The 12,089-nt window shown below is 39.8% G+C and overlaps 1 protein-coding gene across 1 annotated transcript in view; it reads right to left on the reverse strand.

The window, feature by feature from the left end:
• Positions 1–12,089, reverse strand: part of cdon (cell adhesion associated, oncogene regulated) — a 58,636-nt gene that overhangs the window by 32,707 nt on the left and 13,840 nt on the right. Inside the window, exon 2 of the mRNA XM_028465627.1 lies at positions 741–879. Within this exon, the coding sequence (XP_028321428.1) occupies positions 741–813 (73 nt within the window). The 5' untranslated portion in view covers positions 814–879. The remainder of the gene's footprint in view (positions 1–740; positions 880–12,089) is intronic.

The following is a 12,089-nucleotide window of genomic DNA, read 5'->3' on the forward strand; positions in this document are numbered from 1 at the left end:
CGATTTTCTGTGATCGCAGGAAAAAATATTTTTATTATAATTTTGTAATCATTTTTATGAAAAAAAATTGCAGTATGAATGGGAATACAGCCTCACATCTGTGTTTCTGGGACAAGATCAAGTATTTACACGCATTTTTTTCACCGTTAACGGGTGGGCAAGGAGACGGAAATGTCAATTCTCGCACAAAATCTGATTTAATATGACGCAAAATGATGGAGTTCAATAACTATATGACTAACTAAACCCATAATACATATTTTGGGACAATATCATATATTTACATATTCATAATCTTCCAATGTGATACAAGTGGCCTGATGTGTAGCAATTTTAGCAAATGGACGATCAAATCTTGCGCTAAATTTTGCGTAATTTTAGCGCGTGCAGTCGCCGAATTTGCAGAAATACAGAAAGAGAAAACTAATACCAATGATAATACTAACTTCATTAACTGTATGATTGGCATGAATTCAGGAAGTGGAAAAGCCAGTAATGATTACCTGATTAGGGAAAGCAGATAAAAGAAATATGTAACTTAGCCTCTACAGTTGATTTATATAAAAAAGAACAAAGTACATTATTATGTATAGTAATAAAAAAATATATATATGTATATTTTTTAATACTAAAGCTAATTTAAATTCTATAAAATCTTCCCAAAATACACCAAAACTTTACAAACTTTCAGAAATGTGTTTCTTTTTGTCCTTTATTGAGGTGTTCTTATTCGGGCTTACATGAGCTGCTGATGAGCAGAGACTGGCTGAGACACAGCACAGTAGACAGGAGGACCCTCAGGCCACCGTCCATGGTGCACCCCGAGGACCGCCAGCAGCCGTGATGCCTGGTGCGATCGTCCTCGTCTGCTCAGCAAGTCTGTAAGACACAAACAGCAAAAGCAGGTCAGAGACACAAACTGTATGATTAAAGGAGAGACAGGCCTGAGAGTGCATGACATGGAACTAAAATCCACATGTGGACAACTGGTGGCCCTCTGTCTAATTTTGTGTGGCCCACACAAAGTAAATCCACAACGTGACTCAAGAATAGTACAAAAAAGCAGGACAAAAATGACTACGGAAAAATGAAAAAAAAAATTAAATACAAAATAAAAAATGACAATTATATACAAAAACACTGATAGGACACAAAAATACACAAAATGGTTCCAAAAAGATCAATAGAAAAACAAGAATATAGAATAAGACTCAAAAGAAACACTGAATAACAAAAACCTACAAAATGAAACTAAAGAAACCAAAACAACATTAAAAAATATTAGACACAAAATGAGATAAAAAGAAAAAAGAAAAAGAAAAAATGAGCAGTGAAATTGTAAAAAATAATAATACAGAAAACGACTCCAAAAACAGACAAAATGACTCCAAAACACATAAAATGACAAAAAAAAAAACAAAAGAAGAAGCTACAAAATGCTAATGCTAAGATTTACTGTAACCCTTGACATTCATGTTAATATTGTGGCTCGTTGATCAGACAATCACATTTTCATGATATAATCTTCCTGCAGCTCACAGTCACTCGTCTTCAGGGTCTGTGCAGAGGCTGATCTCACTAATGGAGTGTCTATGGAGACACTGTGGTCTCACTCTTCATATCACTCTCTAGTCACACTGTGTCACAGGTTCACTGTGGCCTGAAGTGTGAGTGAGACGCACACAGAGGAGACAACAGAGCGAGGACAGAAAAGGAGTGGAGGACATGTAATTAGGAGCATTCATCCATCCTTTTCAAACAGACCCCACCACACCCCACCCCACCCCCCACCAGTCCCAGCACTGCACCACCTCCTCCTCTTTGTAACAGTAATCCCGGCCGGCTTTGATCCCAGGTTCCTGCTCGGTAACCAGGGTGTGAGGCTGCCCTGGCTGGGACATTCACTAGTGGTTCAGTGGCGTGCAGACGCTGGGTCATGTTGAGAGTGTGATTCCTGGGTGGGATCAGTGAAGCCCAAGCAGGTTCACACATTCCTCACTCGCTAACTCGGACATTGTTTTTGACAAATGACAGGGTCAGTTTGCTTAACCCCCTCACAAAGAAGTGGACGACCGCCTCAGCATTGTCGATTATTTAAAGAGACATTCACTATTTCTGCTCCTACTCACATAAAACGACCTACAAAGCAGTTTATTGACACTTGAAGAGTCATTGCACCCACACCAACCAGTAGAGCAGTATTTGAACACATTTTAGAGGTTGTGTTGATGAGAAAGGCCAGATTGAGATAACGTGGACAAGGATGGAGAAGAAAGAAGAATTAAACTACAATGACTGTGGAACTTTATTAAATCTGTTTCAGAGTTTACTCATTTCTCTGTCATTTCCACAGTTTTAATTCACACTTTTCTGTTACATTTCATCAGATTTTGTAATCAGATCTCATTACAGGTTAATACAGTTAATGGCCTGTAATTATTGTCAATAATTTCTTATTTACAGATTTGCTATACATTAGACCATCTGTGTTATGGTGGAAATGTGTTATATGGTCCCAAAAAATATAGGTAAGGGTTTAGTGTGTGTCATATATAAAGATATGTCCATTTCAAAAGGTGAAATCCATCATATCTGGAGAAATTAAGGCATATTTTGTACAATAATTGACATTTCCATCCCTTTGACCACCTGAAAAGCTTTGTGTGTATAAATGTGTGATATTGTGCCAAAACATGCATATTCAGTCAAACTGCAATTTCCGCTTGATTTTGTTTAAAAATGATAAGAATAAAATACGGCAATTTATAAAATAAAAAACTACACTGCCATTTACAATATCCGAGGCCCTACTTTATTGCCTATATTATTTGTGTGTGATTTCTGATTTCTGCCACCTTTACAATGCTCGCAAAGCACAACACATCTGACAGAATCCACATTACTGGCTTTTAAACTTTCAGAACTCCTGTCAAACATGCTTATCTTAAGTTTCTATACTTTCAATGTGTGAACGGGACCATTGCGCTGAAATCACGTGAGATTACGTAGCATGTGATTTGACATATCTAACATTCAGCCACCTGCTTCACAGAGGGAAATATGGTGGAAATGCATGACATTGTTCCAAAGCATGTCAGTGAGGGTTTACTACCCGTTTATGTCCAAGTGAAAAGTTGTGTTCGGACACACCCTAATGATATTGTCCATAAACATGCGTTTGATGGCGTCTTTTTTGTCATATTTCCATATCAGGGTGTGAATTCTACAATTCAGTAGTATTGTCACAAGATTTCATAATGCAAGAGTTTTTTTGTTAAATTTTAGTGTACAATACTGCTTCAATTTCTGAAGCATAGAAAAATACGATTTTTTCCAAAATCTAACTTAAATAATTTACCGTAAATTGTCATTTTTTTGGCATTATTGGGACATTTAGTGTGTTAGGAATTACATCAAATTAGCGAGCGCAGATAAAAGGGGGTAGAAATTGGATGAATAGATGGATGAATGGTCGAGAAAGGGGAAATGTGGTAATAGCAGGTATACTTATACGTAATATGGGATCATTTGAAAACAAACATCGGAGGCCTTATGTTACAAAATAAGGATTGTCAGTTGGAAAGTTCCAGACATTTCAGAGAGTCTTTTTCTCTAAAATAAAACAGTTTCCCATCTGCGTTTACTGAACGTGATGCTTGCAATTCACCTGAAACGCACCTGTTTCATCCCACTTGGAAAATCACAGGTTGAATAACCAATATTGTGGTAAAATCGGGGACCTGAAGTCTAGTGTCTTTCTCTTCACTTGGCTAACACACTTTCAACAATCATGCTGCACTTAAATGAAATCCCTTTAAAAACAACCATTTATGGCCCGTATACTCCTCTAAACTCAGCCATTGTCGTGCCTGCCAAGAGCAGGGTTTTAACAATCAGAAAAAACTTGATTTATTAACTGTTGACGGGACTTTTCTCTGAATTCTGTGCACTTTTACAGTCTTTTGTTTGCCTCACAGCCGAGAGGGAGAGAAACTTTAAGCTGCAACTTTCGCAGATGCCAGAAATGAAAATACATGAGTCTCTCACGACTCTGATGCTATGGGCTTCAAATGTGAAAATTACAGACTGAGGTTCTTCTTCATGTCGTGGCTCGGCCTCTCGCTGAACCGCCTTCGTCCATTTATTCAATCCCACTCTCTCCATTGCTCACTTTCTCCATCAGAGGAGGAGGAGGAGGAAGAGAGGCAGGAAATAATAAACTCCTCCAGCTGTTGGCTCACGCCCCCTTCTCACACCGGGGTCAAAGTTCAAGGAACAGCAGAGGCGGTGGATGAACCAGCGGGTGTCTGGAGGTCCTGGACCGACCCCCAGAGGTCGACTCCAGCTCCAGGGGAGAGAATAATCCATCCCCAACCCTTTGAATCCTCGTGTTTCGCTCTCACCACAACAATTTATTTCATTATGTCTTTTATTTTTAAGTTTTTAGGTATAAACCAAAGGATTTTTTCCTTTCACAGGATTATGAATGTTAGCAGACTGTCTGCAGGGATGCGTGATGACGCTTCATCAGATTCAGGAGAGTTGGAGCAGTAAAACGTCTAAAACATGGAGGGTTAGTGCATGTTTGGACCAGTTTTGAACACCCTTAGCTGGATGGATGAAGATTTGAGCCTCAGCAACTTTTTTTGTGGGGTTTGCATTTGTCAAACACAGTTAGTGGCTTTGTTTGTGTGGCTGGCAGAAGAGTTCATAAATAAGCTGAAAAAGCCTGAATAGTTAATCAGTTTAGGGTTTTGGTCCAAAAGTTTATTTCACTTATTATGGCTTTTAATTCTCAAAATAAGACAGTTGTGAGACTATGGTTAAAAAAAAAAAAAAAATTAAACAGTAAAAATCCAAAGCCCGAAAAATTCACGCATTTGAATTTCATAATTTTAGTTTCCAAGATTATTTTCTTTAAAAATTTCCAAACCAAAGAAAAACATTTGTTTATTTTACTCAATTTTGGTTGCCAATTCTACAATTTTTTCATCTTTTTTAATATACTATCAAACCATGGTTTTCAAACTTTGTTGGTTCCAAATCACTGAGTTGGAAAATTGATACAGAACTGCACAACCAAAGTGTCCTGAAGGCAAAATGCCACACAAGCACATTTATTAACAAACAGCTGCACAATATGTGACAGTTTTGGCTTTTTCTCCTCTGAGGGACAGCACGTGTGAGTGAGTTCTGTAGTGTGACTTGTTTAGAGGAAATTCTGTGTAAGGACACAATCGGCAATCATCTAACTGTGCTTTTCATGCTGTTCTGAGAAGAAGTAAAAGCAGCAACTCCAAAAATGAGTTTAATACAAAATGAGCTATAAAAACATAGATGAAAATTTGTGGCCGAAAACGAAAAAATATAAACGCTTGGCCGAATACCGAATATCGAATACGGTTGTTAAGTTTTTCACAATTTTTTTTTGATAGTGTATAAATAGCCTAGAATACATTTTTAGATTTGTTTTTTAAAGAAAGTAAATGTTTATTGAATATTATGACATTCTTTTAAATATTCCGTAGCCTTTGCTTTTCAAAAAAAGCACAACAAAGTATTTTCATTTATATTAGCCCTTCAAGTAAAACAAACACGCATTCCAAAAAAAAAACTTAAGTTCATTAAAGGGGAGGTATGATGAAAAAAAATCACCTAATAATAGTTTTGCTACAATGATATACATCCCTTTAGCCTCATTCAGAGGAACAGAGTTGAAAAAGTTCCGTTTCCTCCCTCCCTTGTTATGGATTTTGCCCACGTTGGCAGGTGACGTCACCTAACACGCCTCCTAGAATGTGAGCTCCTCCCTCTCCAACTATCTAAACTAACTCAGCTAAAACAACACTGCTGTTTAATATAGAATATATATTGTACTTTATTGCCATATATGTAAATGCAAACTGCACTACTGGACGCCCAAAGTGCACTACATTTTCTGCTGCTGATCATGTTGGGAGTCACTGCTTGGAGCCACGGACACATTGTTTACACACATCAGCTGTTAGCACTCTGTGCTAATGCTACACCAGCCTATGCAGCGAGACCTAACAATGAACTCGGTTGTGGAATTAGATGGCTTCCAACTTTTACGCGATGACGGACGACGGAGAGCGGTAAGGAGAGAGTCTGGCTGTGTTTGTGTGCGGAAAGGAGGAGCTGTTGCTGCTGCTACTGCTCTGGTTTTGCAGCAACGCGCACATACTTTTCCGACTGAAAACCACTGCACGTTGTTTGATTGTGTCATTGTGTCACACGCTACTATTCGGCCTTGCTTTTAATTCACTCCAGTGAAGGCCGAATGTTGCTTTTTTAAAATATTCGGTGTAAATATCGATATAGGCGATAGTGTAATTTGCTATATGGCCAAAATAGAAAACTCAATATATTGCCTAGCTCTAGAAGAGACTGCATGCCTATACACTAATTTTACTATATTATTATACTACACAAAGTAAGGCTATATTAAGGTAGGGGCAAGGGATTTTTCTGATTAATTTTTTTAAAGGTTGAAATATAAGAGCACGATCAATAAATCAACCAACATCAAACAAATGAACTCATCTTCACAGGATCTGAGTAGAGTCTTGGTCCCGTTTCAGATTCAGATAACGAGTGAACCGTGTCAACGTATCCATTAGCAGCCTCACAGCCTCTGGTTTAAGTGCATGCATGCTCATTCAGGCACATCAAACCCACATCGCGGAGGCTGCGAGTTCTAGCAGGCCCTGCACGCTGCCCTCATGTCCTCAGTGTTAACCATCGTTTTCCCACTGCAGAAATAATGATATACAATTACAATGAAAGCACGGAACCAAGCAAGGCTATAGAGGCAGATAGTCATTCAGCAGCTCCTTCTCTGTCTCGGTCCAAAACACTGCAGTTCTGACTGAACGCCGCTGTGTAAACACACACAGCTGCTTATCGGCCTCAGCGATCTGCCGCAAAAAGAAAACAAGGACATCATTCCTGCCCTTTATCAGCTTGGTTTTCCTTTGACATCCGCCACTATGAAGCTTCCTCAAAGGAGACAGACACTGAGGGCATCTTCTAACTAGGGCTGGGCAATATATCAAGATATATCAAGTTTTCTATTTTGATGATATAGAAAATTAGAATATCGCCTATATTTCTTAATAGCTTGTTTTGTTTTAAAATAGTTGTTTTAGGAGTTTCACTACTTCTCAGAACAGCATGAAAAGCACAGTTTGATTCATTTCTCCTAACCCAGACCTTCCCCTAAACCAGTGGTTCTCAAACTTTTTTGGGCTCAAGTATCCCATTTCTCTTATTTCTGAATCCATGTACCCCCTTTGTCCGACTACAAGATTTTGCTTAGAAAACTATTTAAAAACAACTATAGAGCATAATGATGGAATGAATGAGTGATAACACACATTTTAAATAATCTCATTTTGTTTGCAACCTTTCTTTGATCGTGACGGCATTTTTTTTTCTTCAATAGTTTATGGCCACCCCAAAGACATTTTTTTTTCTAGAATTAGTTTTTCATTATGTTTCAGCTCAGATATATATAAATATATATTTTACTGAATTTTAGTTGAACTAGAAAAACTAGAAACTATAGAAATATTAGAGTGGGTGTTGTTTTAATTAAAAAAAACAATTATAATTTGAAAAATTATTCAAAAATTCAAAAATGTATTTTCATTTTTCAGAAATTTCAGGTGACCCCACATGGGGTCCTGATCCCAAGGTAGAAAAACACTGATTTAGTGGCACCTGAATAGAGTTACTTCTATAGTTTTCATCACGTCCAGTCACGCTCGTTCTCTTTCAAGTACTTCCTGTAGTGTCGTCGCATACTCCCATTTGAGAAACACTGCCCTAAACAAGCCACACTACAGAACTCACTCACACATTCTTTCACAACATTCAACAATGGAGCAGCAACAGGTTGCCGTGCTTTCGGTGTTTTTAAAGCTCTGTTGTGCGCCATTGCCAGCTTTCCTGATCACCCACAATGCTGTGTGCTCTACATCATTGCAGATACATTGTTTGTGTTCATGGCGCTCCTAATCGGTCTAGTCTTCGGCTGGAAACGCTCCGGACAGATTGACAAAAACAATTCTCCTGTTTGATCCACTTTAGACTTTGTTTGCATGTTCACACCGCCCAGACGAGAGCGACTATCCGTGTTTTAACCACTCTAGGATCCGTCGGTGTGACACACCCTAAGATAATCATGGAAAATGAACAAACGTCACAGAAATAACTTCCTGAAATGGCAGTAACATGGTTAGACGTGAAGCAAATGTTTGGAAGACATAAATAGACAAACTTGTCAAATATGGCGCAAATCTTGTGAAATCCCATGAAAACTTGGCAAGATTTGAGCTCATTGTTTTGACTTCTAAAGCATTAAGAATTTATTCATCAGATTTAGCTTATTCATTCCCCATTTAGCATTGTTGGTATGATTTTTTTTTCCAATGTTTAAGCTTCTAGGGACAAAACCCAAAAATGTTTTTAAACTAACTATTTCATCCAAAGTTTTTCACATCCACTACTGCCAAAGTGACTTTTCATGTGCTTTCACAGATTGAAAGTTGTGCCAAAACATTCTGGATATTAACATTGTGGCTTTGCACAAAAACACCCGAATTTGCCTGAAATGTAATCTCTCGTGGAGTGATGAGTGACGTCATGTCACAGGGAACACCATAAACAAACCAGGACAAAAATGGCATGAGTTGAATCACTGTCTTCCTTGTTTGGCAAAAAAAAAATGCAAGACATAATGGTAAAAATGAAGTGAAAATGACTTGTTGAATTCAACAGGATTACCAGACCCACAATGAAATGCACAAAACTTTTTTGAAGGTCAAGTCAGATGACTATTTGTAAACAAACCTAATGTTTATGATGTGTGAGAAATAATCGTGCAAGCGGCAATTTCAACTTTCAACATTTGCTTGTAATAAAATTATCCCATTTTTCATAAGAAATACCTTCAATATATTGATCTATGAGGCCTACACTAGATATTTGTCTGTTTTTAAAAACATGTTAGAGATTGACCTCAGCAGGGTTTCAGTAATTCCAAATCAAACTAGGAAAAAGGCGAAAAACTGGAATGAGGTATACTCTGAAACAAAAGCCTCTAAAAGTATAATATACTGTACACACAAGGCAAAATATTTTATAACCAGTCAGTGACTGCTTGCTTCCAAAGAAAGGTGTTAACTGTAGTCCTGCTGTTCCTTACTAGGTTTAATGTGTATTTTTGTGTTTCGTTGTGAGAGTTCTCTTGGTCTCAGTGTTTACTAATGATCTAAAAGAAAACAAAAATCAGATTTTCTGATTACTTTCCCATATCTAAAATCCAACCTTGTGCTACTATCCGTTGTTTCCCTCCGGTATCACAAGTACCAAAAGACATCTGCCACTAAAAAATAACTGTGTGGTGTTTAAAGTCCATGCAGAGACGCAGGGGCAGTTAACGACAATAAGAGGTGGATGTCAGTGAGTTCACTTGGAGTTAAGGGGGTGTACAGGCGATGTTTGATTGACACCGTGCTTAACGTGTAAAAAAACAAGCTGTCAATGAGCTTGTGGTTGACGTGTTTTGGTAGTTTGTGTCACGCTTCCTTCCGGAAGAATCTGGCATCGAGCGTTGAGGAGCTGGAACTTTATTTATCCATCCGGGGAGTAATAGAAAACGCCGACACAAGAATAGACCCATCCATCCCCTGAGACAAGAAAGATCCCTGGTGATGACACGGGAGAAAATAAATACACTGACAGGCGCCCCCAGGGAAGGGAAAGGGATTCGAGCTCTGGGGGTGTTTTAGCACCTGCGCTTCTTTGGTATTCCGACTACAGAAACCACTTAAAACTCCATCAGCCCCTATGCGGGGCTGGCCCACATCCCCGTCGTTTTGGGTAAACAGGGACAAAAGCAATGCAGCGAAGCATCAAAGAGCCTGGAGAGAAAGGAAAGAACAGGTCACGACTGGTGCTCCTGATCGCATCTTAGCCTGGCCTCTCTGCTCCAGCAGCCAGCACCAAGAAATGAAGGTCACCAGAAAATACCTTCAATGAACCAAGGATCAATACCAACACTTTCCAAATGCTACAAAACGTAAAGTATTACTCAGCGTCATCTGCAGCATTATTTCTTGTACTGTTGGGAGTTTTAGTGGAGGCCGTTCATCAAGTGTAAAAGTTCATTGAGGTGTGAGAAAATGAGCATGTCTTTTCTGGTACGATGGTCTAATCTGACCGGTGCACTGAAGCTGATTCACATGCAATACCCCAAACCTGTCTGCACTCGCCCCACATCTTCCTGACAGAAGATCTGCAGAAAATGCATTCCTCAGATCCACCAAAAGCAAGCAATGGACAGACACACACACAGTGGGAGACAAACACAGAGTGGGAGACAAACACACACACAAGATGGGGGATTATTTCAGAACTAGGTGATGGGAGCCATCAGGACAGAAAGCAGAAAAGCAAACAGGGAGACAGATTCTCTGGGAGAGGAGCAGAAGAAGACAGCTATGGTGAAGAGAAACATTCATTGAGAGGAAAAAAAAAAAAAAAAGTTGCTAGGCTCCAATTTCCTTTCAATCCCTACTCTTTGTTTGGCTCAGAAATAAAAGGCATACTAATAATGGCGTGCAATATCTGCCAAAAATAACCAATTATTCAGCCCGGCTACATTCAACGCTATCCAAAGATTTGGGAAGATGCTTGTGATAAAGAAGCAACTAAAGGATCATTATGGGTTTCTTCTTAGTCTGGGTGAGTCCACTGAAGCAGCCTGAGGGCCACTGAGAAACTAATGAGTGGAAACACTTGGCCTCTGCTGACTGTTTAAAGACTAAGATGGTACAAAAAGTGGAAAGGAAGCAGACAGACAGAGAGCAGCATAAAAAATAAGAACAGAGATTATCAGAAATCAACGAATGGAATTAGTAAAAGAAAGCATTCTTGTTAGGTTCACAATGAGGATGGTTATTGCATTCTAGCTGATGGATCAATGCCCTTGTCTTTACCAAAGTCACAGCCTGAACATCCTGCAAGTCTCTTCGACAAGTTATGAAACCAAATGGGAGGCAAAAGAGGTGTAAAATACTGTGCCCTATGGAGACATTTCTGTCCGTCTACACCAACCACGGCTCTCAGGGTCCGTTAACATGCTGATTACACCACTGTGGTGTGGGATCAGACCAGGGGAGAAATGAAAGGAGAGGCCCCTGGGGATCAGACAGTCACATCCCACAAAGCCCTGTTTACCAAGGACACACAACCCCCTGCCCCTCCACCTCCTCCACACAACGCCTCCGTTCACCAGAGTCTGACCCTCCCAAAGTGCCAGGGCCGGGACCTGGGAGACAACGCTAATTCTAGCCTCGGGCTTGTTGGCTGAGCAGACGGAGAGCTGAGACTGTAAAGAAAGAGAAAAGACTGGGTACTCAGTGGTACAGTATGAAAGATCCAAACCTAATTGGAAATTGTTCAGCAGTGTCTTAGTTTTCCTGGGAATCTACAAAGGGGAGGGACAGGAGGAACGGTTGTTTCCCAAGCTCCTGAACAGCAGGATTAACCACGAGACGAAACTCAATAGTGGCCTCGGACATTGGAAACGGATCCTTGGGTATCGCAACCACACAAGGCCACACCAAGTCCCTTTGCAAAGCACATGTAACGAACAACCCTTCGCTATTGTCTGAACCCTCTGGGTCCTTCCAGCTGATTTCACAGGCCTTTCAGCTCGCGGGGGAACGTCTGCTCTGAAGAAAAGGTAATTCTGATGGAAAGGAGGAATGCACGCCTGCAGGGTGTGTTCTAACACTGATCTTCAACATGTGCCAAGAGTCTGATTCATCACGGCAAGCAAGTGGGGAGGTGGGATTGTGCTTTGCCGTGGCATCGGGGCAGGAGGCCACAGATCCACATTCCTCTTTATCAGTCTTGATTAGGGAGATGATGGGAAAAATCTTGCTGATGTAAGGAAGGGGAGGGAAAAGTGCAGAGTCTGCCAAAAGTCTTGAAAATGTTCACCATCTCTAGAGGACTCCAGATACTATCTGTGTTTAAAACACATTTGTGTGGACTAT

The sequence above is a fragment of the Gouania willdenowi genome, chromosome 13 (assembly GCF_900634775.1).
Source record: "Gouania willdenowi chromosome 13, fGouWil2.1, whole genome shotgun sequence".
NCBI classification, from domain to species: Eukaryota; Metazoa; Chordata; class Actinopteri; order Blenniiformes; family Gobiesocidae; genus Gouania; species Gouania willdenowi.